At 42.2% G+C, this 25,379-nt stretch overlaps 1 protein-coding gene across 1 annotated transcript in view; it reads right to left on the bottom strand.

The window, feature by feature from the left end:
- Window positions 1–25,379, bottom strand: part of reln (reelin) — a 123,450-nt gene that overhangs the window by 13,124 nt on the left and 84,947 nt on the right. Inside the window, exons 22-55 of the mRNA XM_061720959.1 lie at window positions 24,673–24,785; window positions 21,938–22,075; window positions 20,632–20,818; window positions 19,723–19,928; window positions 19,453–19,624; window positions 19,009–19,215; window positions 18,691–18,926; window positions 18,373–18,530; window positions 17,680–17,887; window positions 17,509–17,585; window positions 17,003–17,161; window positions 16,697–16,891; window positions 14,864–15,137; window positions 14,634–14,774; window positions 14,346–14,523; window positions 14,171–14,255; window positions 13,906–14,088; window positions 13,582–13,750; window positions 12,996–13,101; window positions 12,673–12,899; window positions 10,793–11,016; window positions 9,272–9,422; window positions 8,911–9,169; window positions 8,483–8,732; window positions 7,029–7,197; window positions 6,766–6,906; window positions 5,621–5,798; window positions 4,075–4,268; window positions 3,710–3,960; window positions 3,455–3,609; window positions 1,536–1,750; window positions 1,264–1,441; window positions 1,000–1,175; window positions 78–184 (exon numbers count right to left, since the gene is read on the bottom strand). Of these exons, the coding sequence (XP_061576943.1) occupies window positions 78–184; window positions 1,000–1,175; window positions 1,264–1,441; window positions 1,536–1,750; window positions 3,455–3,609; window positions 3,710–3,960; window positions 4,075–4,268; window positions 5,621–5,798; window positions 6,766–6,906; window positions 7,029–7,197; window positions 8,483–8,732; window positions 8,911–9,169; window positions 9,272–9,422; window positions 10,793–11,016; window positions 12,673–12,899; window positions 12,996–13,101; window positions 13,582–13,750; window positions 13,906–14,088; window positions 14,171–14,255; window positions 14,346–14,523; window positions 14,634–14,774; window positions 14,864–15,137; window positions 16,697–16,891; window positions 17,003–17,161; window positions 17,509–17,585; window positions 17,680–17,887; window positions 18,373–18,530; window positions 18,691–18,926; window positions 19,009–19,215; window positions 19,453–19,624; window positions 19,723–19,928; window positions 20,632–20,818; window positions 21,938–22,075; window positions 24,673–24,785 (6,067 nt within the window). The remainder of the gene's footprint in view (window positions 1–77; window positions 185–999; window positions 1,176–1,263; window positions 1,442–1,535; window positions 1,751–3,454; window positions 3,610–3,709; window positions 3,961–4,074; window positions 4,269–5,620; window positions 5,799–6,765; window positions 6,907–7,028; window positions 7,198–8,482; window positions 8,733–8,910; window positions 9,170–9,271; window positions 9,423–10,792; window positions 11,017–12,672; window positions 12,900–12,995; window positions 13,102–13,581; window positions 13,751–13,905; window positions 14,089–14,170; window positions 14,256–14,345; window positions 14,524–14,633; window positions 14,775–14,863; window positions 15,138–16,696; window positions 16,892–17,002; window positions 17,162–17,508; window positions 17,586–17,679; window positions 17,888–18,372; window positions 18,531–18,690; window positions 18,927–19,008; window positions 19,216–19,452; window positions 19,625–19,722; window positions 19,929–20,631; window positions 20,819–21,937; window positions 22,076–24,672; window positions 24,786–25,379) is intronic.

Raw genomic sequence — 25,379 nt, 5'->3', positions numbered from 1 at the left:
GTTTTCAGAGAATGAGAATGTTAAAGAAAAAAAAGAAATATGAAGGAAGGAGTTCAAAATACATGCTGTTGGCCCACCTCCGTCGGTAGAGTAATCCAGAAGAACCCCCTCTTTACGACAAGTTGGACGGTGGCACATGGTCATGTTATCTTTACTTCCAATCCGAGCCCAGTACTCCACAAACCTATCAACAAAACACATTTCACAATGTTGTGACAGCGTCAGAAATCAGAATTCTCCTCACTGCCATTTATGGCACTTTTCCACTAGTACGTACTCAGCCCGGCCCGGGTCGGCTCTACTCGGTTTGGTTCTTTCCCACTAGGGGTCTAACGTGCCGAGCAGATACTTTTCTGTTTCTACTCTACCGAGGTTCTAAGCGGCTGAGTCGGCTGTATCTGACGTCATCACACTACAGGCCACCGATTGGTCGGGGGGTTTGAGTCAGACGTCTGAGTCAGGATGTGACATCAGTGAAAGAGACTCTGACGGTGACTTCTTGTTCATTTTCATTTTAAAGTCTGTTTCATGATCCAACTCTGAGGTGCAGATGTTCATAAACCTGGTGGCTGAGGAGAGAATTAAAAAGAGATCTAGACGGGCGATAAGGAACAACAAGATCTAGCAGGAGCTCTGTCACTTCAGAGCGGCTCGCGGCTCCAGCTGACTTTTCAGCAGCGCTGAGACAAAACAAAACAATTAAAAAACGTTGTCGCTTGAAGCTTCTCTCACTCTCATTTTTTTACTTGATGAACACAAGTCACAGACCCAGCAGCACATATATCATCTCCTCCAGGTTCTACATCTTTAGTGTTGTTGTCTTCTTCGTTTAGATCACACAATCAAATACGTCACAGCAGCTTCGCTCCAACCTCCTACTTCTCCTCCAGGTGCTGAATTGTTATGGAAAAGAAACCAGGGCGAGTTGAGTCGAGCTGAGCCGAGTAAAGCTGAATAGGTACTAGTGGAAAAGAGCAATTATAGTGGATGAGTACTGACTTGGTCCCCCGGAGGTCCAGATCTGAAGTTACCACTTGTCTGGCTCCAGCCCCACCAAAATACAGGGCTGTCCCTTCTACCAGCACTCCACAGTCTGTGCAGGGTTTCCCGCCCTCGAGGACCTGCCACTGAGGGCCGGCTGCTCCTTCCCAGTCAAACCGCTCCTTCAGAGAAGCCTGCAAAAAAATACAACAACGTGAAGATATAATTTTTCTAATCTCTCACTGAGCTCTGCAAAATACACAAAAGTAAATTAAAGTGGACCTTGAGAGCAGTACTGGCGTAGCAGTTTGGTCCTGTGAATCCAGGATCACAGATGCAGCGCTGCTCCAAACAGTCTCCGTGTCCCCCACAGTGGTTGTCGCACGCCGGCCCGATGTAAAAGTTCTCCACGCCCCACTGGATGTCCGAGTGCAGCTGGTAAAACCGGAACCGCACCGAACTGACGAAGACATGGGACTGATTAAAATCTGTCCTGTTATAGGAAGCAGCCCTGCGTGTCTGGTTAAGAAACTTGCAGAGATGAAGCAACGTACGTCTCGGCCAAGCTGTCGTGCAGCGGATAGACGGTCCTCTTCCAGGCCTCGGCAGGAAAGAAGACGGAAGGCTGGGAGACCTGACCGCCACAGCGGGGATCGGCAGGGAGGCACTGAGGAACCAGGTATTTCCAGGTGACTCCGAAATCCACCGAATACTGAACGTGAACCTGCCGGTCTGCTTGACGCTCGGGGACACTGCAGCCTACAGCGATCTGAGTGGATCACATGTTGACCGGATTAATAAATCACAGCAAATGTATCCCTTCCAACCACTGTGCATTTATGCAAAAGTAAAGAAAATAATAACTTTAGAATCATGACATAAATATGACATTTTTATGTATAACTATAATAGTGATTCATAAGAGAAAGTAGCTCCTTTTTAAAAAAAATATTTTTCACATATTGGGACACAAAAACCATCACCTGGTCCACAGCAAGTTTTACAATTAGGTAAATTATATAAGTGGATGTGAGCATCTCTATAAGAGCAGAAAAACAATAGAATCCTTTATTCTAGAGGTTTTCTAGATTGTAAAGGAAGGAAGGAAGGAAAGAAGGAAGGAAGGAAGGAAGGAAGGAAGGAAGGAAGGAAGGAAGGAAGGAAGGAAGGAAGGAAGGAAGGAAGGAAGGAAGGAAGGAAGGAAGGAAGGAAGGAAGGAAGGAAGGAAGGAAGGAAGGAAGGAAGGAAGGAAGGAAGGAAGGAAGGAAGGAAGGAAGGAAGGAAGGAAGGAAGGAAGGAAGGAAGGAAGGAAGGAAGGAAGGAAGGAAGGAAGGAAGGAAGGAAGGACGGACGGACGGACGGACGGACGGAAGGACAGAAGGAAGGGAAAGGAAAGGAAAGGAAAGGAAAGAAAAGGAAAGGAAAGAAAAGGAAAGGAAAGGAAAGGACATACCAATAGTTGAGTAGTTTTTTTATTAAAAAGGAAGAGAAAAGGCAGACATTGAATATTCTAACCTCAGTTAACCTGTTAGATGTTAAAGTTCATGACAATACAATTTGAATAGACGGCTCAAGTCTGGTTTTCTTTAGAAAGGTTACCAAGACAAAGTCAATACAGAATATTCCAGCACAGTTTTAAGTTTACAAAGTTGCATCAAAGCAAACCCGAGGGCTTCTGGAACAACGTCCGTAGGACAGACAAGACCAAAAAGAAGATGTTTGGCTGTGATGCACAATGCAACATCTGGTGAAAACCCTAACACAGCATACTGGCACAAACAACAGCTAAGCATGGTGATGATGGGGACTTGTTGTACAGGCACGTTGCAGTCTTTCAGTCGACTGCTTATCAAGCTGCATACCAGAGTCTTCTGGAGTCCAATGTGAGGTCATTTGCCCGGCAGCTAAAACTAAGCTGAATCCAGTTCATCCAAAACCACACTGATCCCAAGTACTCCGCTACATCTATAAGTTGACTATTTAAATACGAGCGAAGGAACAAATTATGTTTAATGATGTTTATTATGTCCTGAAATGCAAAATCTCAGTTGACAGAACATGTACTTTCTTTTTCACAGGACTGTTAAAGGTGCATGAGGCAGGATTGAGGCAGGATTTATGAAAAAAATTCGTACACGTTTTAAGTTTTCTAGTAATAATGTCAGATTAAGTGTTCCAAACCAAAAAGACTGAGCCCTCTAGTGTATCTCTCCTTTGCCTTGAACAGGCTGTGTGATGCAAAATGTGCTGCAATTGTGGGGCCGAATTTCCCGCGCTGTCCTGCGGATGTGACGTCAAATGACGCTGCATGTGCGTTCTCCCCGTTCTCCCGTGCCGGCTTCACTGTTGGCTGCAGTACCCCCGACGGCCGTCGTGGCGAAGGGTGGCGCTAATTAGTCTAATTTCTTAAAAGGAGCCTCATGCTCCTTTAAAAACCATTTTTAACCATAATCTACGTGTCGTTATTGTTTACCTTGAACTGCATGACCCAGCCTTTGCCTGGAACTATATCATGCGTGACGGCGTACACCTCTCTGCCGTCAGTATTTCCACACACCATCACGCCATCGGGGGAGCTGCAGAAGCGCTGCACTGAGCAGTCCTCCGAGAACAGCCAGTGATCGCTCACTGTGAAACAAAGACAGCAAAACGGACTAAAGTTCCCCATCTGAATTGAGGCAAAATGTATATTTACATTTAGGAATGAAAATCCTTATATACGAGTTACCTATGGGTGCTTCTTCCTGCTCATTCAGTTCACCCATCCTTCCTGAAGTCTCATCGGCAGGAGCTCTCTCGTGATTAGGCAGCGCCACTCCTCCGAATGTGTCTGAGATCTGTGCACGAGGGTCCGAGCCTGCGATCAGGACGTTGTCTATCGCCCAGTCGCTGCGGTCGGTGCCGTCGTGCTGCGGCTGCCACCAGCGCACACGGACTCCTTCCTGACGCGCAGCGGGAGGCAGCAGCACGTTCACAAACCTAAGGAGGAAAAAACATGAAGCCGTTCTCACATGTGCATGTTCTGCAGTTGCAACCTGGTGCGTACAGGTAGTTATACTTTAATGGGGTTGGCATAAATAATAAAAAACTCACCCAGGTTTGGTATACAGATCATAGAAGATCTCTGTCAATAAATGCCAGTGGATTCCTCCATTCAAACTGTACTCCAGGAGGACACCCTGGTTGCGATTGCTTGGCGCGATCATGCAGCCGTACATGAAATAGAACTGGATGAACTCTGCGTTGGTCAGGTTCAGGTCCACGGTCACCAGCTGACGACTGCAACCCTGTACCAACACACGGTGATATGCGGCTTTGAGCTAATACCTCTAAAAACAAAACCAAAGAGCTCATACTAAACTTCTTGTTTTTCTCTATGCTTCAATTTACAAAACCTTACCAAACCACAACTGTAACAAAAGACTGTAATTTATCTCAATACAGTGAAAAGAAAACCTGATCTGCATGTATTTTAAAGTCGGGGAACCTTTTCTGTAGCTTATGGATACAGAAAGCACATTATTTCAAGTACTGTCACGCCTGCTTTGTCAAACTTTCTCTTTAACATCTGTTTGCTCCATTGCTCTGGCACATATTTGAGGGTATGTTGTTTTTATTGAACAAGTTTGTTGTTTCAAACCCTACCTGTACCCGATAATGATCATTGAATGAACCAACCTTTGTAAACATGAGTGAGACTTTTAATTTGCATAAACCTGAACAAATATGTACTTAATGGTTTAGAGGACGTGTGACAATAAATTGCATGAATGCATTTAATACAATTCATCCTGTAATAGATAATTTTTTGTTGTGCATTCCATGACAAAAGAAAGCAAAAGTCAGAAGTGGACAGAGGTGTCATGTAACGAAGTACAAATACTTCGTTACCTTACTCAAGTCGAAATTTTGGTTATCTATACTTCACTGGAGTAATTATTTTTCAGACGACTTTTTACTTTTACTCCTTACATTTTCACGCAATTATCTGTACTTTTTACTCCTGACATTTTAAAAACAGCCTCGTTACTCTATTTCATCTCGGCCTTAAAAAAAAAACTATCCAGTTAAATTGCTCCATCCGGATAGAGTGAATTTGGTTGTGGTTGTTTCAGATGTTCTTGTCCAGTTTTGTTCTTACATCCGTTGCCCTCAGATTCCTGCAACTAAACTTGGATGTACATTCCAATAAAGGTTAGGATAAATGATAACATGCCTCTGAAGTTTGACTTTTTGCACCATTACAATACGTATAGGCAACTAGTCATCATATCTCATGCTCTCTGAAACACATGTTAATGCTCAATAGTACACATATATGGTTCTTTAATATATTTGCATTATACTAAGATACATTCATTTTCAATGGCTTTTTTCCCCCTTATATTACTTTTACTTTTATACTTTAAGTAGTTTTGAAACCAGTACTTTTATACTTTTACTTGAGTAAAAAACTTGAGTTGATACTTCTACAGGAGTATTTTTAAACTCTAGTATCTATACTTCTACCTGAGTAATGAATGTGAATACTTTTGACACCTCTGGAAGTGGAGAGAAGAAAATGACAATGAAATGATACCAAGAGAAAGAAAATGACAATGAAATGATACCAAGAGAAAGGTTCCATAAAGTGACGTACCCCACTGAAGTGCAGCGCCGCTCCAGAGGCCACAGCTCCACACACAGCGCTGAGTTTACCGCCTGTGAGTGTGTGCCAGTGACTCAGGGAAGGAGCTCTGCTGAAGCTGTCCTTTAGCTGGGAGGGCAGAGGAACCACAGGCTCGTCACAGTACTCCCCGCCCCACTCTGGCTCACACCTGTGGAAAAAGATCATCCATTCAGACATAAACAGATTCAAAGACAAGCCCTTCTGATCACAGTCCTGGCCTAGTGGGTAGAAGTTTCAACCGGAAAGTCTCCGTATCCACCAGGAACAGCTATGCCAAGCCTCTAACGATGAACCTCTAATGATCCACTGCATCCACAGGCCATGCAAAGGAACAATGCAAAAATACAACAAAAAGAAAAAGTCCCAGCAAAGGTTTTGGTTTGGTTGATTGATAAGTTTTGGTTTAAATACTCCAACACAAACGTGTGCGGTACAACATACTTTTATTGCTCAATCTTGGCTTCAGTGGTCCTGCATACTGTTCATTAATTGGCTGCATACATTAATAAACCAATCAATCCAAGATCCACAATCAAAATTCACTAATAATGATAATATTAATAATAAAATCAGTTAATCACATTCAGAACCAGCAAGAATTAGTAAAAAATAAAAAGTCTAAACTGTATTTTTCAACAATTCTTATGTTGTTGTCATTTTTTTCTTGAAATTGAATTTGTTTTGTTGTTATACTTTTTCTTTTTTTTTTTTGTTTGGTTTGGAAATTCGCTTTCAGCTAAATTCAACACATATATATGTCATACATTTGTACCATGTTCATTAACATGCACTGTCCTGACAAATAAATAAAATGAAATGAAATAAGCCATTATCAGTAAGTAATTTCTAAATATAATAAGCCTTTGAATAGAAGATGAAAGTCCATATCTACAGGACTACAGTCACGTGTATTAAATAACATCGAAAGCCTCCACAAAGTTCAGTGTGAGTGTTTTTTGTTGAGGAGGCTGATGAAGAATCTTAATATACTGATTGTTTTACATGATTTCTTAAAAATCCTTGGCCTAAGCAATATTCCAAAAAATCAGTTTCTATTCCAGACTTTCCTAATAAAAATGTTTTCGCTCTGCCAGAAGGAATCCGTTGTTACTTACACGCATGAGCTCTGCTGGCAGCGTCCGTGTCCTGAGCACATATCTGGGCAGCCATCTCCGATGTAAAGGTTATCCAGAGCCCAGGTCTGCTGCTTGTCAAAGGGAGCCTGCTGGAACCAGCGGAACCTCGTGGCGGGAGATCTGACGGCATAAATCACATCCAACAATGACTTTCACGTTAAATAGAAATCATTTATATAGCCTGAAATTCAACTTGAAATACCGGGATACTGAGATACAGAGAAAAATAACAATTTGCTGACCTGGCATACGATGGGATAGGCAAAGTAACGCGGCCCCACTTGTTGTAGGTGTCAGAAACCAGGAGCCGCTGCAGAGTGTAAGAGGAGCAGTCGGGGCTCGTTGGCAGACACTCTCTGACCACCGGCTGCCAGGTCAGACCGAGATCCAGCGAATACTCCAACTCCACAGCTGGAGAGAATTGTTAGAGGTAGACTTCTATTCAATTTCAATTCAATTTATTTATTTTGGTAGGGACAGTGTACATCAGGCAACATTTTCTTTTAATAAAATAAAATAAAATGTAGATGCACCCAGATTGCAGCCATAGGCTGATTTACATCGGTAGTCCCCTGCCAGATGTAATCAGCGAAAGTCATAATAACAACAATAATAATCACAAAAAGTCAACAATATAACACACATAACATGGCATATGCATAAAAATGACGATAAAACCTGTGCAGGGGAAATGGATGGTTTGTGAACTAAAGTGCTGTAGTGCTATGTTGTATCTGCTGTAAAACATGATAAATAGTAATAAATAGTTAAATAGTTGAACATTACAGTGCTGTCAGTACATGAATATCGTACATGCACAAAAAAAAAAAATGTCTTTCAGAGATTGGTACATTTATACATCTGCTATGGTTCTGCCCAGTGGTCCAACAATTCTTGTCTGAGGTCATTTACATTTTGGAAGCTATTTTGAATATTCGTGTTCCTCAATGTCCTGTTGTGTGTTTATTGGGGAGTGCAGTGGAGAACGTACATGGGAAGATTATGCAACGTATCATTGCTCTCACCTTTCTGTCCGTGAAGAGGTCAATACTCATGAACTGGAAGATTCGCAAACCAAACTGCTTTCACAAATACAATTGGCTGAAGGACTTTTTGGATTTATTATCAATGGAGAAGGCAACGCAATCCTCAAAGATAATGAAAATGATCAATTTGACCCTTGGACTGTCATTAGACAACAGTTGAGAATAATGTAATAATAATATGACCTGTTGTGTTGGTCACATGCTTATTTTATTTGACTTATTCTTCTTTTAGAGCTGGACCTGAACTGACGCTAGAGGCACCATCATTCTTAAAGTTTATCCGTACCAACCCTTCCCCCCACCCCCTTGTCTTTTTTTTTTTTTGTAATGTTTCTTTTTTTTTATTATGTGAAATGTGGTGTTGTTAACCTTTTTGTTTATTTTTTTCCCTGTCTTCATTTTGAAAAATAAAAATTATAAATAATAAAAAGAAATTAATGTCTTTCAGCATCATTTTTTTCATGGATAGCTGCTAAACATTATGCAAATAATGATGGATTTTTACAAAATAATCCTCAGTTAACTTTACTCTCGTCTTCTATTAAAGCACCATTCCCTACAGACAAAGCTGTATTAACTAAATGAACGTTAAATATTATTTAACGTTAATTATGATTATAATCACATGAAATGATAATAGTTATGCTCACAGTAGCAGGAGTTTGTGACGGAGCAGGATGCAGAAAAGTCGAACTGGATGAATGAATCTTGAGTCAAGCTGATGTCAGTGGTAACAGCGTAGCGCGTGTTGGACTTCTCTATGAAAGCGAAAGCAGGTCCGTCAGAGCCACAAACAGGCATCCGGGTCCCTCCGGGGTGGAGCAGCCACGAGCGGCCATCGATCGAGGAGAAATCATCCTCCAGCGGCCCCCAGCCACTAGCACTGCCACCCACCACCACCTATTGAATAAAGGAAAAAAACGTTTGATTTAAGGCCTGACAGAAGGGAAAGCTGAAACAAGATTCCCATGGGATTTGTCTGTGGGATTAAAAAAAGACAAAAGATTGGATCGATTACAGCTTTGATGTTCCTCTGATGAAAAAAGATTTGTCTTTACTGGAATATCACTAAATGTACCTGATCAATAACCCATGGGCTGTAAAAGTGTCCATTTTCCGAGGGCTGCCACCACCGGAGGCGAGTAAAGGGCGTCCTGGCACGCAGTGGGATCTCCAGGGCCACGAGACGGGCCTGATTGCTGTTGTTGCTGAAGAGAAATTCCTGCAGGAGTCCCCACGTCAGCCCTCCATCCACAGAGAACTGCAGCAGAACGGGCTGAGAACGGGGATCCGGAGCCGCTTTACCACAGCCGAGGCGCAGGAAGAACTGAACAAACCTGTGGGAACCATGAACATAAACTTGAACCCGATCCAGATGTGTATCCGTCTCAATTAAGTTAGATATATTTGTTTGCTTCCTGGTGCTGGTGTCAGTTTACCTGGCATTCGACAGATCCATGTCGCTGGTGACTAACATGCGTAAACCATCTTCACTGAAAAACAGGTGGTTCCCACTTGACATGATGCCGCATTTCCTCGATGGTTTACCTCCACTCAAGAGTCTGAAATGCTCAGGATCCACAACTCCACCTGGACACCCATATATGTGGGATGTACACACACGCAGACAAACAAAAACATCTTATGTAGCATTGAAATGTAAGATTTAACAACATGGAGCTTGCAGCATGGACTACTGTACTGCATATTCTCATGCTTATAGTCTCAGCATAATTTACTACTTTACTGTATTGTACACAGTACTCGAGTTGAGGGGGGATGAAGGGGGATGGCATCCCCCCTGAAATAAGAACTGTCCAAATCATCCCCCCTGAAATAAAAACGGTCAAAATCATCCCCCCTGTAAAACTGCCATCCCCCCTTTCCATCCCTTATGTCATTTCATCAATGAATGTGGTTTTACTGCTATTTCAACATTTAGAGTCATCACCAGAAAAATAACACCAGAAAAATAACTTATTTGACAATTTTCACCTGTTTCAAGTAAATTTTCACTTGAAATAAGTAGGAAAATCTGCCAGTGGAACAAGATTTTTTTTGCTTGTAATGAGAAGATAAAGATAAAGATTTATCTTCTCATTACAAGCAAAAAAATCTTGTTCCACTGGCAGATTTTTCTACTTATTTTAAGTGAAAATCTACTTGAAACCGCTGAAAATTGTTGTTTTTTCCAGTGATGAGTCTTGTTTTAAGTGTAATGAGATTTTTTTTTTTTTACTAAAATGAGACATTTTAACTAGAAATAAGACAAATATTCTTGTTAAGATTTTGAGTTTTTGCAGTGATCCATTTTACTTATCCTGTGAAGGACAGAGTCATATTGATAAGTTCAGAAAACTGTTTTTTATTGTTGTGTTTTGATGTATTTGATGTCAGCCCAGTGGATATCTAAAGCTTACAGAAGGCTGCATTTAACTGCTGCTATGTCATTCCTGCAGTATTTCTGCAGGTGTTTTGGTCAGTGCTATTATTTGTAATATATTATATTATTTGTAATCAGCACAAATTATATGTCCCCATATGGTAAAATCCACCATCCCCCCAGATTTCTTTTTACAACTCGAGTACTGATTGTACATATCCTCCATACTATATCCTTTCATTGTTTGTCACAGTTTACAAACTTGCTGCTTACTTTGCACACACTGTACCTCATTATTTTATACCACTGTACATTCCGCACTTTCTGCTCCTTTGCACTTCTGGTTAGATGCTAACTGCATTTCATTGTCTCAGTACGTGTACTCTGTGCAACGACAATAAAGTTGAATCTAATCTAATCTAACATATAGTCTGACTGCAAACCAAATGAGGCTCAAACAAACAGTTTCTCTGAAATTATTTGCAACCACTTCATCAGTGCAGTAATTGCCTTGTCGACAAATACCAGCAACAATTGGTTTAGTTCCTCCTAAGCTTAGTCTCTGTGTTGTTTGTACCTTCAAAGTCCTCCTTTAGGAAGTCGGGGTTGGGGGTGTCAGGGACAGAGCAGTCCGGTCCGGAGTAGCCGGGGTCACACAGACAGTGGGTGCCACCCATGCAGGTCCCGTGGCCATGACACATGTCCTGACACTGCGGGCCGATGTATACGTTGTCCAGCGCCCACGTCGGAGGAGCAGAGCCAGAGGAGAAGAAACCTTGATACCAACGGAACCTTATCGATCTGTGAGACAGAGAGAGAGAAAAATAAAGGATTGGAGAATGTGATGTGTGGACATGTCAAATAGAAAGTTGTATTTCTTTTATTGTAATGGCAGGATCCTACCTGTCAAGTCTCCTGTTTTGGCCGGGAAACAACTGTATTTTACCCTTCTTTCCCGCCGTCCTCCCGTATTAGTATTTTTCCGTAAATTTGCCGTTTTATAATATAAAATAAAAAATAAAAAATTCCTGTGCCTCTCCAAACGGAATTGTCATTAGCCTCGTGAGAAACTGCCCCTTGCTGTAGCCTGGGTTGCAGTTCTTGCAAGGTTAGTGGCAACAACGGGAACAAACTCAGAACAACAAATCAGAGGGATGGATGGATGTAATGAGAGAGAAGACATTTCTGCCAAAAAAGTGAAGACTTGGTGTAAATATCTCTAAAAATGGGAAACCAAATTTACTTTCCTAAAGAGGAGGAGGATGGGGCTCAGTTAAGCTTTCTGAAAGATGTGCGATTTTAGTGTCTCACGGGGGGAATGAACGATGTCCGTCAGCAGCACCAGCGTGTATCAGTCAGTGAATGCCAGAGAGCCACATGAGTGATGATGTAAATGTTTCACTTGAAGACAATCAATGTGTATATAAACTGAAAATATTTAAAATAAATACATATAGTTTAATTCCCCTTTGTGTTTTCATTTCAGCTCTATTATAGGAATTACATACATAGGAATGTCCACAGCATTTCAGTGTCAACAAATGTCGGCCGATCAGATTTTGAGCACATAAATGTAGTTTGTAAGTGGTTGACGGTTAGTTATTTTAGATTTCTTGTAAAACTGTGTTAAAAATGTAAGGGATACTGGACCAGGGAAGAGGTGTCAAGTAACGAAGTACAAATACTTCGTTACCTTACTTAAGTAGAAATTTTGCTTATCTATACTTCACTGGAGTAATTATTTTTCAGACGACTTTTTACTTTTACTCCTTACATTTTCACGCAATTATCTGTACTTTTTACTCCTTACATTTTAAAAACAGCCCCGTTACTCTATTTCATTTCGGCCTTTTAAAAAAAACTATCCAGTTAAATTGCTCCATCCGGATAGAGTGAATTTGGTTGTGGTTGTTTCAGATGTTCTGGTCCAGTTTTGTTCTTACATCCGTTCCCTCAGATTCCTGCAACTAAACTTGGATGTACATTCCAATAAAGGTTAGGATAAATGATAACATGCCTCTGAAGTTTGACTTTTTGCACCATTACAATACTTATAGGCAACTAGTCATCATATCTTCTGCTCTCTGAAACACATGTTAATGCTCAATAGTACACATATATGGTTCTTTAATATATTTGCATTATACTAAGATGCATTCATTTTCAATGGCTTTTGTCCTTAATGGCTTTTTTCCCCAATTACTTTTTCTTTTATACTTTAAGTAGTTTTGAAACCAGTACTTTTATACTTTTACTTGAGTAAAAAACTTGAGTTGATACTTCAACTTCTACAGGAGTATTTTTAAACTCTAGTATCTATACTTCTACCTGAGTAATGAATGTGAATACCTTTGACACCTCTGACCAGGGTCGGGCTGGTGGGACAGCGGCGGAAATTGTCCCTTATTTTTGAATCCCTAACTTGACAGGTATGGGGAGGATGCATGCAGCACTTACCCACAGAGGCGGAGCTTCCCAAAGTGAATGACCTCCCTCCTCCAGCCCTGAGTTGTACCAGGGAAATAGATGCTGGCAGGGTGAAGTTCTGTGGAGCAAAGGGAGGAGGGCTGAGGTCCGCCGGAGCACAGGGGTACCAAGAGGTGCCACGTGGCACCAAAGTCCCGGGAAAACTCAAGACGCACTGGGTGAGCAGAGGAGCTCTCAGCTGTGCAGCCTACATTAATCTGGAGGGATAAAAACACACACAAGAGCTGATGCAGCAGATCTTTGCACACTGAATGCTTGATTTGACAGTCGCTTTGGTCGAGAAACCCCTGTACCTCAAACTGGATGATGGTGTTCTCGTTTACGTCGATGTCCCTGGTGGTAATGGAGTGCTCTCCGAGCTCACTGGAGACAAACACCATCGCTGACTCGTCCTCCTCGCTGCAGTTATCACACACACAAACATACAAAAATACAAAGGATGAACCAGGATAAAAACATATTTTTTACTGCCATTTTTAGGTACAGAGGTACAGAGGTACAGAGTCCTGAAGCAGCGGACAAACAGACTCAAAAACAGCTACTATCCCTGGGCCATCGGACTGTTAAATAATACATAACATAACATAACATAACATAACATAACATAACATAACATAACATAACAGAACATAACATAACATAACATAACATAACAGAACAGGTGTATTTTTTTGAATGATGTGGGAGTTAGTTTTGTATTGTTTGTATTGCTTTTATGTTTTTATACGGTGCTTTTCATATTTATCTATTCCTCTTATTTTTGCTTCCTTTGCACTTTGGTGGGAACATCCCAACCAATCTCATTGTAACCTGAGCACAACGACAATAAAGTCTATTCTATTCTAAATTCTTTTAAACACTGATTTGAAATTCTCTTACAGGCCTGCCTTCTGGTAGGGGCAGTAGAGGCCCGTGTTTCCACCCGGAGAGAAGAGCCAGTTTGACTCGTTGGGGCCGTCATCAAAACTGTCCATCACCACCGGCGGGTTGTGCACGGAGCTGCCATCGATGATGAGATCATCGATCACCCACACCTCCTCCTTTTTACCTAAAGGGCAAATTATTGTTGATATGATTACATACTAACAACTACAGATTTAGGCCTGTGCGTGTGAGAAACGGAAAAAAAAATGTGTTAGAATTTTTTTTTAACGGAATATAAGATGAGATGTGACAAGTTTTATGGAGTGTCCCCCCCCTCACCGCTGTTGTAAGGCTGCCAGAGTCGGAAACGTGTGGCGTTGGTTTGAGCGCTGGCGGGTAGTGGCAGGTGGAGGAACAGAGTGTCTGTGGAGGCTGGGAAGTAAAACTCATCCAACAGCAGCCAACTGATTCCTCCGTTTACAGAGTACTGTAGCAGGACTGAGTGTGAACGCTCTGGGATACCTAGAAAGAGTGACAGGATGAACTGTTACACCAGCACTCTGTGCGTTTAATCAGTCATAAAATATGTAGCTCAAAGTAGCACCTTTAGTGATGAATTTGAAGGAGAATTGGATGTAGAGAGTGTGCGTGCAGTCCAGATCCCGTGACACTATCATTCGTAGACCATCCTTAAAACAAACAGACAAGGATATGAGGGACTTTTTGATCCTGCTCGGTTCTGCTCTGAATGAATTACTGCTAATATTTAACGTCCTTACCCCTTTGAAAATAAGGGCAGTGCCCGATTTTAGAGGCTCTCCGCTCAGCGTTCCTCTCTCCGCTCCATACACTTCCGGCCAGGTCTCCTGCTGCAAGTTCTCATTAAAGTCCTCTCTCAATACAGATGGCAGCGGGGACAAAGGCACGCAATGGGCCCCTCCGTAACCCTTATCACACCTGTGTAGGAATAAGACAAAATACTAAATCATTATCATGAAGTGACAGAAATTGGAATGAAATGAACTAAAAGCTGAAACTAGTTGGACGGAGAAGACGGATTTCATTACATGCAGTGTCCATTGTCACATAAACCATGTCCAGAGCACATCCAGGGGCAACCAGGGGCCAGTAAGACATTATCTAGAGCCCACCCTTCTGCCCCCGGGGTGAAGTGGGTCTGGATCCAACGGAACCGAGTTCTGGGGGAACTGAGAGATTCAACAGCGTGTTATCAAAACGAATAGCATCAGAATTAAACAAGTTTGGCCTGATCATTGTGGGCTATAACAGTACGCACTTAGCTGCACTGGGCAGATAGACGGTGATCCTCCTCCAGTGCTTGTACTGGGTTGATGTATAGGTCGAGCTCTGCGTATATCCCGCACAGCCGATGGCCGGGGGCACACACTCGGGGGTGATGAGAGACCAGTGACGGCCACAGTCGGTGGAGTACTCCAGACGAACCCCGTGGGAGAAAGAAGTGGACTTGCTGCAGCCCATGCTCAACTCAAACTGCAGGAAAGACGAGCCTGTGACCTCGAAGTCCCAGCTTTCTGCATATCTTGGCTTTTCTGCAAGCACAAGGAAAATTAGGATGAGAGTTATATTTTTTCTTCTTTTCTTTTTTCATTTTTCCATTTATTGCAACCTGACTGCAGTCCACAAGAGGCCACACTGTTTCACAACAATTTCTGTCTGCAATTTGACTGTGGTATAATTGATAATACAGTGGAATTCAAAGATCTGTGAAATCAATTCACTTTAACTTTCAAATCACTTTATTATTCAATTTATCCATCCAGCTGCTGTGGAGCAACATTATCATTTGTAATGCTTCTAGCTTAGATATAGATATTGCTCATTTTTAACGTGCACAAAGTTAATCCAGTCAAGACTAGATGCAAAGATCAATACTGTCACAGTTTTGGTATTTAGTTCCTGTTTTATTTTGAAGCCCGTGTCTTTGTGTTTCAGTTCTGTCTTGACTTCCCTTGTTCCCATCTGCCCTGATCATTTGCACCTGTGTCTCGTCAAGCCTCTTGTGTATATCTTGTCTTGTCTTTCCCTTTCTCACTGCTGGTTCACTGCTGGTGCTGTTTCCTTTTCCATGTGCCATGTAATGTTTTTGTAGTTTCGGTCATGTTTGAGCTCTGGCTCGTTTTGCATCCTGCCAAGCAGCACTTTTGGTTTTGCTTAAGTTCATAAATACATACAGTATTTATAATTACAATAAATGCCCAAACTGTGTCAAATACCTGGCAGGTTGTTCAACTCGGTTTGCTCTGTTCAATAAAGCATGGTTCATTGGTGGTTCAAACCGTAATGCAGGGATGCGTAACACCCTTACCAGGAAAAATAACTTATGTCAATGTCAACAAATGAAAACTGTGTGAAAGCAGTCTTTTTGATTTAGTCTAAATTAAGTTTTAATCTCTACTCATTTTTCCACTTGTGGGGAAAATTTTGAATTTTCTGTTTTTAATTTAACTTACCCTAAACATGTGTATTTACATGATCTTAAGTCTAAATACCAGTTTTCTATGTGGGAAATGCTAAAAACATACCGGGAATGCTCTCCAGCTTTTAGGGGTCTTAATCAGGAAACATGAGTGTCGAGTCAATATTTTCGTACTGAATCTCTGAACTATAGCTTTTTTTTTTTTTTGTATATTTTTTATCCCCGATTTTTTCCCATTTTATCACCCAGTGCTCCTACCTAAGTGACAGTCCTGGGCATTGCCATCCTCTACCGACCCCGGGAGGGCCCTGCACTGAGCTCAGGTCTCCTCCTTAACCTGAGGAGTGAGCAGGCCGCTTCTTTTCACCAGACAGGATGGGGCCTCTCTGGCCGGACGTAGCACGTGGAAGGATCAAGTTATTCCGGCCGGATCCTCCCCACCCCATCTGGCTTCCCGGTTGGCCAGAGGGGGCATGTATAGCCCAGGACTGTTGCATGTTTTTGTGAGGGTAGCTCACATTGCTACCCAAGGGAACACGGGGAGAACATGCAAACTCCACACAGAAAGGCCCTTTCGCCAACCCCACCCTATAGCTGATAAAGTCTTGCAACTATAAAACTACCCCAAGCTTTGTTTATGTGCTTATAAACTATCAAGTTTGTGTGACTCACTATCAATGGCTTCAGAGTTGAAGGTAAGTGCTGTGTCCAGAGACAGACAGTCCACGGTCACCTCCCCACCCTGAATACGGTACCAGTTGTGCCTCAGAGGGGTCGCGCCATCAAATTTGTCCTGGAAACCTGTTCTGGAGCTGTCGTTCATACCGATCAGAACGTCATCCAGAGCCCACTGGGCAGAGTGTTTCCCTACAAGGCAAAGAGGGAATCAAATCAAATCCAAGCAAAGCATGAAAGCAAATTCCATCAGTCAACACTGAGACGTACTGTGATCGTGGTGTTCAGTAGTACTTCACTGACCTTGCTGTGGCTGCCACCATCGAAAGACCGTGTATGACGTCTTTGCTGGAGGCGGTAGCTCAATGGTCACCACCTGAGGTTCCAAGAAGGAACTGAAGTCCAGCTCCCTCAGGACTTGCCACCGGACTCCGTTGTTAGTAGAAAACTGGACAACGACACCTGAAACCACAGCGCGATGGGATAAAATGTTATGTAGCTGCTGTACAGACATAAGTAGTTTTAAGAGGACAAAAAACTTCTAAAGTGGCCCGGTGCCTTGACGAGCTGTCATGGTGCAAATGAAATGATTAGACATAACCTTCAGGAGTGCTACAGGCAAAAAAATTCATAATGTGCTAAATGAACAGAAAATAAGCAAACAACAGAGATCAGATGTTCAGGTCCACAGCTTTCGCCAAATCACAAAAATGATCAACAGGAGAAAGGATGACTGAACATCTGATCGTGGAAAACGTGGAGTTTACAAAGGTAAGTATTAAATAACAACAAGATAGCTTGAAAATGACCTTCATTGCGGGAGCGCGGCCTGGTGCAGGTGGGTCCCAAACTCTTGCTGCCGATTCGGATGTAGAATTGCGCCAATCTGTGTCCAAACAAGAGTGAAAACTGAATTTCATATTCCATACCTTCAACACGGTGGCTAAATATGAGAAATGTATGCAAGTTTTTTTTCTCACCGTGTGTTTGTGGTGTCGAGAGGGACTGTGCGAGCTTCTCTTCGGCCAGGACTACTGAAATAAAGACCCTTTCCCTCACCAATGATGCCACAACCCCCTCCAATCAGTCCCCCAGTGATGCCCTGCCAGAGTGGACTCAGCTTCCCTTCAAAACCCTCGCTGAGCTCTGTAGGACTGGCCACTGCCGGGACACAACTATCTTGCTCCACTGCAATAACAAAGACAAACAGAACAAAAACAGAGTCAAGGATTGAAATACAGAGACACAGGAATTATTCCTTTTGGTCAGTTTTTGTGATGAAAAGTTTAGCCTTGGCCACTCGGATTACACCAAAACTGCTGTGAGGAGGAAATTTAGCCTTGGCCTGAGCAGAGTGTGCAGACTGATACTCTGCCCCTAAAAGATTAGCTCTGACATTACCAGAATCGTAAGGATGAATCATCATTTATGCCTTAAAATCATTATGCTTCCTTTTCTTCATTGTCATTCTGCATCAAGACGCCTGATGTGTGTTTGTGACCCTATTGCATGCTACTGCTTAATTCAATTTACTAAAATCTGACTCATCTCTCAAGTTTTATTCTTGGTAACTTAGACGTACTCAGTTTCAATCCAGATATCCAAAATATAAAAGAGCATTTAATAGGTTTTCCCACAACAGTTTTCCATCTTTCACAGTCACTGTGCGGTACCTGTATATCCCATGTCACAGAAGCAGACTCCAGAGATGCAATCTCCATGTCCTCCACAGTGGTTTGGACAGGGCTCAGAGATGTAGACGCCATCCAAGGCAAATGGTGGGGCATCTCGATACACACTACTCTCCTGGAACCAACGGAACCGGGTTTTACTGGGAACAGGAAGGAGAAGATGGTTTGGAAATGGAATAACAAAGGAACATTGGTTTCAGATGTGCTATTCCGCAACTACTGAAAAGTCTCTGAAAAATAAGACATTCCAGTGCACTAAGAGATCTTAGCGAATCCAATTACATATGTTACCATAGCTACCTGGCTGCAACATTACGAGGTATGACCACAGTGACCCTCGTCCACTGTTCATAGTCTCCAGTGTTATAGACGGTGGGTTCTCTGAGCTCGCGGCTGCTGCCCTCACAGACCCCTGTCCCCGGGGTTCCTGGGTAACAACCCTCTCTGACCAGGGCCCAGGTGCGACCAGCATCATGGGAGTACTGCAGCAGGACTGGGGCAGATCCACTGAACTCCGCTTCACAGCCTATGTTCAACTGGTAGATACATGGAGTACAGAAGTCATCACTTTAATTCATACCAATCGCCTACATTTTGAGCTTCTGGAACTTCACTTACCTTAAACTGAAGGGTGTAGCCTGGGCGAAGGGCCAGGTCTCTGGTAACAGCCACCCGGTCCCCATCAGAGCGTCCAAACACCATTGCAGAGGGAGTCGGTGCACAAAAACTGTTGTTGCTTTCTCTCTCCATACCTTCGTTACCCAGCATCAGCCAAACGCTCATTTGGTTCAAGGGGTAGTCAAATGCTGGCTTCTCATAAAAGTTCTGTGTAGAAAGAAACAACAGGATCTAATCTTTAGGTTTTCCGTTATTACTTATCAGTGTCTGTATCACTATGGATTTCTTTCAAGACTAATGGATATATTTCTTTTCTAAGCCAGTTTGGCTGACATTTTCTATTATCACAAATGAAATACTGTCTCAGGAGTAACATAAAGGCGCTCCATGAGGAACGATCTTGAATTACAGGTTATAAAACACATTCTTAAACTGACTCCTGACCTGTGGTAGAGTAGGACTGGCCATGGGGATGATGTGCTTCTCCCTCTCTGACAAAATGATGACATCGTCAATTGCCCACTGGTCATAGCCCTCCCCGGAGTGAAGGGGCTGCCACCAGCGAAATCGCGTGGAGGGGGTTTTGGAGGCCAAGGGAAGCTCATAATGGACAAAGCTACACATAGGAGGAGACAGGTTTCAGACACATCTCTTTTATACGACCTGCAAAGATGATGAATATCAGTTTTCTCCTTTTTGTTCCACGTTTCTCACCGTGGCTTGGTGAAGTCTGTGAAGTACATTTCAGCGATGAGGCCCCAGCTGATGCCTCCATCGTTGCTGTACTGCAGCAGAACTCCCTCCTCTCTGCTGTCCGCCTGGTTACACTCCGCCCAGTCTCCACCCACCCGCAGGTAGAACTGCACAAACTCGGCCCATTCAGTGTCCAGGTCCCAGCTCAAGAGCTGCCTCAGACCAGCCTGCAAACACACACACACGTCCAGATATGTCACGTAAAGGATAGTAAACTAAGAGCTGTCAGATATATTGAAAAGTGTTTTAAGTTTGTGTGAAATAATCCAAATAAATGACACATTATATCAATACTAACGTTGATCAAAATATTTTACCAATTGTTTTTATTTTAGGACTAGGCTGCAACGACTGCATTGTTGCAACTTGGAATACTGTTTTCCTTGAGTTGCATCTGTGAATACGTATTTGGTAGCCACTATGAAATGTGACAACAGATGTGCAGTTGCCTGAAAATGGTGCTCATCCTCAGTCCAATCAGAATCAATAACTCCAGGGAACTATTTCAGAGATAAATTGAAGTTCAGAGGGCAGACGGTTTTTGGCAGGGAGGGCTGGAAAGTGATTAGAAAACCTGTACCTCTGCCAAATTTACATCTTCTAAAAAGTTTCTTTTCACAAGACAAATTGACAATCTGTCTGTATTTGTGTGCCAAAATACACAGGGACAATGACAAGATCCATGTGCCAAATTTAATTATTGTAAGCTCAATAATAGGGGAAAAAAACCATAAGAAATTCATTAAATCTCTGCAAATCAGTTTGACATAAATCATCTAATTTCACCATAATTACATTCATTTTATTTATTTTTTTTACCAAAGGTGAACTAAACAAAACACTAGACAACATCTGTGCTGACGTTCTTACCTTGCTGAAGTACAGAGATGATCCAGATGAGACCACCCCACAGCCCATGTCAGGTGGGACCACCTCCCCACCGATCACCTCTTGCCATGTGGCCAGCAGCGCATCCTGGGACTCAAAGTCAGAGAGGACGCTAGAAGAGAGAGGGGAGGAGGGCTGGCAGTCTGTTCCAGAGAAACCGTCATCACACCTGTGAGGAAAAAGAAAGAAATAAGGCTTTTATCCATCTACGACAGGTGTCGGCAACCCTAAATGTTGAAAGAGCCATATTGGAACAAAAACGCAAAAAAAAAATATGTCTGGAGCCGCAAAAATGAAAAGTTGTATAAGCCTTAGAATGAAGGCAACACATGTATCTATATTAGTTATAACTGGGTCCTCGGCTGCAAATGTAGCATGCTAATGTCTTTCCACATGACTCTTTTTGTTACCCGACAACTTCTACAGAGCTACAGAGCAAACATTCAGGCAATGAATGCAAATGATTCGCTCCAAGAAACGTTGAATCCTCTACGGAAGAGTATTAGGGCCATGCAAGAGAAAAAATATTTGCGAGGGGAAGATTTTTTTGTATTGTGCACTTCGAGAAAAAAGTCGAAATGTCGAGGAAAAAGTCGAAATGTCGAGAAAAAAGTTTAAATGTCGAGAAAAAAGTCGAAATGTCGAGATTAATGTTGAAATACAATTTCAAGAATAAAGTCAAAATTTCGCCTTTTTTCTCAACATTTCAACTTTATTCACGAAATTTTGACTTTTTTCTCAACATTTCGACTTTTTTCTCGAAATTGTATTTCAACATTATTCTCGACATTTCGACTTTTTTCTCGACATTTAAACTTTTTTCTTGACATTTTGACTTTTTTCTCAACATTTAAACTTTATTCTCGACATTTCGACATTTCGACATTTCGACTTTTTTCTCGAAGTGCACAATAAAATAAAATCTTCCCCTCATAAATATTTTTTCTCCTGCATGGCCCTAATACTCGCTCAAATCTTCGTTAACAGAAATGTTGAAATGTAATATTTATTCTACACATTTTTACAGCATTGGAGAACGTTAAGGATGTTTGTGTCATGTTTGTCCTCCTACAGAAACCTTGTGAAAACAAAAAATATATTTCCCTCCCTCATCTATTTCCATTTTCAAACATTTTTGAAAAAGCTCCAGGGAGCCACTAGGGCGGTGATAAAGAGCCGCATGCGGCTCATGACCCGCGGGTTGCCGACCCCTGATCTAGGATTTCCCTCTGTACCCAAAACTGGCACCTATCAAAGGACGACACCAGGCCCAGGCTGGAAGTCTCACCTGCAGTGACCGTGGTCACACCAGCCATGTCCATGGCACATGTTGGGACACTGTTGACCAATGTAGATGTCATCCAGGGCCCATTCATCCTGCTCACCGTAGTAGTTCTGGATCCATCGGAACCGCGTTGCACTGGACCTGCAAATATAGTTACAAAAGTTACTGTAACTGAAACCCCACAAAAATATTCAAAGAATAATAAAAAAAAAGGTAATATGATTTTTTTGAGTAGATACCAAGTTTCACACCGTGGTGAGGTTGTATTGTCTTGGGTTTGTTTTGTCCTGTCATTTCTGTTTTATTTTGGAAAGTAATTATCTTCTCGTTTCAGGTCACTTGTCCTTCCTCATGTGTCTCAGTCTGATTGCCCTAAGTGTTTCCACTTGTCCCCTATTTCCCTCCATGTGTTTAGATAGTCTGTGTTCCCCTTGTCTAGTCCCAGAGTGTCTTCGTCCTTGTCCTGCACCAGAGCCTTGGTCCATGTCCACAGCCGTAGTAATCGCCATAGTAAGCTGTTTGTTCCTTGTGACGAGGGATTTTTTTGTTTGTACATTTTCTACCACAGCTTAGATCAGTGTTTCCCAACCCCGGTCCTCGGGGCACACTGTCCGGCATGTTTTAGATGTTACCCTGCTTCAGCACACCGTGATACAAGTGGCTGTGTCATCAACAGAATTGTGCAGATGACAAGCTAATTAGGACCATTAATTAGAATCAGGTGTGATGATGAAGGGAAACATCTAAAACATGCAGGACAGTGTGCCTCGAGGACCAGGGTTGGGAAACACTGGCTTAGATTTATAGCCCTTTGTTTATTCCTCGTTAAGAGTGATTTTTTTTTTTTTAAAGGGGACCTATTATGGCATCTAATACCTATTTTAAACAGGCCTTTAATGTCTTAAAAACAAGCTTTTGATTGTTTTTGCTAAATACATTAGAAATTCAGCCTCTGAGCCATGTCTTAATTGTCCCATTCTCTAACCTCATTCTCTATGTGGGATTCTGAGTGGGCAGGGCTATGATAATGAGGCTCTGTGCTGATTGGCTGCCTGAATGAGGCGATACACCGCTACGAAAAAATGCCGGAAGCTCCGGCCGGCGGAGTTGGTTGTGGGCGTGGTTTCACACATCGGAGGCCAATCTATGTAAATCTGAACGGCTCGTAGATCCACATCACACTGGACGGCTCATCCGGGCGGCTGTACAGACACTGCAGAATTTGGTTGCTTTCCTCCTTCTCTGAGTTGGCAGGCTGAGGAGAGACCACTTTATATATGTTAAAGCAAGAGAAAACCTGTTTTTCATAATAGGTCCCCTTTAACTTATATCCTAGCTTAGATTCATAGGTAGGTTAGGTAGATCTCTTTAAGAGTGATTTGTGTTTGTAGCCAAATTATTTTATATAGGCAGGGTTTATTGTTCTCTCTATAGTCAGAGAGTATAGTGTCTAGTTTTATTTATAGCCATTTGTTTGTCACTCGGTCCGAGGTCTCCGGTGAATTCAATAAAAGCCTGTCATATAATATCTCTGCATCTGAGTCCTGCGTTGCGTCTCGGCCTGACACCAAGTCTAAGCACTCATAGCACTCTACAGTCCGAGCAGATAAAGATAAAATGCGTTGCATGTAGATGCAGACGTATGATATAATCACCTTCTCTATATCAAACGCAAGTTGTTGTTGCGAATGTGTGAAGTTCAGCTGCACGTTTGTACAGATGTCTACTGTTTGCGAGATGTGCAGAAATGACTAATAGCGGCAGAGCCGGGCGTGGATGGTGAGGAACCTCAGGGATTATATATGAGAGGTCTGCTGGTCTGCGGCTTTGGTGACCTGTGTCAGCTCAGACGGCCGGGTGATCAAGCAACCTGGTCGCAACTGTTTTATTACCATTAACTGCCATGGCCCCGTGACCTCTCATCATACGCTGCAGGAGATCAGACCAGCTTAATTTAGGAGCTAGGGGAGCAGAATGAATGCGAGGTGGAGGTCAAAGTGTGATTTATGCGATTATTTGATATATATGTGACTAGAAGCTGTAATAGCACATTTATTTATGTTTCATTCATGGTGACTGACTTGGAAGCTGTTACACTGGTTTTCAAACATAAAACCGGCAATATTTATTAATCTAAGTCTAAATCTCAGGCCTCTGGCAGTGCTTCAAGCTTCTACAATGTAATACAAGCCCAAATGTGTAAAGCTACACTCCTTTTAAATTCATTTTAGATTGCATAGGAGACATCTCAGAAGTCAAGTTTAAGGAAATGTTATCTTATAAAAAACGAAGTTAAACACCACATTACCACAACAAAAAATAAAAGAGTGGAAATGAGCAACTTTATGTTGTGCATCACAGAGCTTGAGGATGGGTGTTAATTTAAATTGTGGCAAGGAAAATGTGGCATGTTAATTGTTATCTGGTGCTTTGAAAAAAGGCATCCCACATGTTTTCACTCTGTTGAAGACAATTCTGATGTGCACAGCTGTGCAAACACAGCTGTGTGTGAGATGGATGTGTGTTTCTACGTGGACGTTCAGCTACTGCTAGGTGCAGATACATCCTAGCGCTCTCCTTCTCTGCTAATGGATTTGGCCGCTTTACAACCACATTTTGCTTTTTAACTGCAAAATCCAGCATAAAGCTACAATCACAGGACATGTGATCCCAAAGGGTAATTTGCAAATCTTTTCTTCTGCTATCTGTTGTACAAGGTGCATGCATGTGCTTCTTACCATGTCTTCTGAGGCAAAGACAGTGTGATACGTCTCCAGTCTTTGAACTCTGATGGGTGGTAGACACTGGGAGCTGTGAATTCAGAACAGCTAGGCATGCCGGGTAGACAGGCCTAGATTAAAAAAATAAATAAAATCTTTATAAGTGAACCAGTATTTTAGATCTTATTCCCACATCATTTTGTTTTTAAGTTGTAACATTTTTATTCATTTCTTCAAGGGTTTGTTGAACACTGAATGATTCCCTTCAGACAGATGTCTTTTCTACTGCTTGTAAGACTACAGTGATTAAAGCCCATCTGAAGATACATTATTTAGATGCTTCTATACCCAAAACACTACCAACAACTGTTTGGACTCGACCCTTTTAAGCATTTTAGCTTTATGTCTTATTAATCATTTGGCGTTTCAGCGTACTGCAGATAAAGCTTCATCAGCCACACAATATATTCACATAAAAGGCTAATTCAGGATTACAGCATATCTGACCCTGAACACGGATTAACACCACAGAGCATTCAGTGAGTCACAATCTGCACTTGCCAGATTTTCATCCGCATGGGAGAATAAGAGAAAATGCACTAATGGAAGAGTCATTTTGCTCTATTCAATTTCAAAAGCAATAAAACTCCTGGCAGATACACTGGCGACTTCTGAATATTTATGAGTAGTGAAGATTGTAGACAATCTTTGTTAAATCATAGGAA

This window comes from Cololabis saira, chromosome 5 (genome assembly GCF_033807715.1).
Source record: "Cololabis saira isolate AMF1-May2022 chromosome 5, fColSai1.1, whole genome shotgun sequence".
Lineage (NCBI taxonomy): Eukaryota > Metazoa > Chordata > Actinopteri > Beloniformes > Belonidae > Cololabis > Cololabis saira.
The sequence above is the reverse complement of the archived record's forward strand: the minus strand, read 5'-3'. Positions and strand labels throughout refer to the sequence as shown.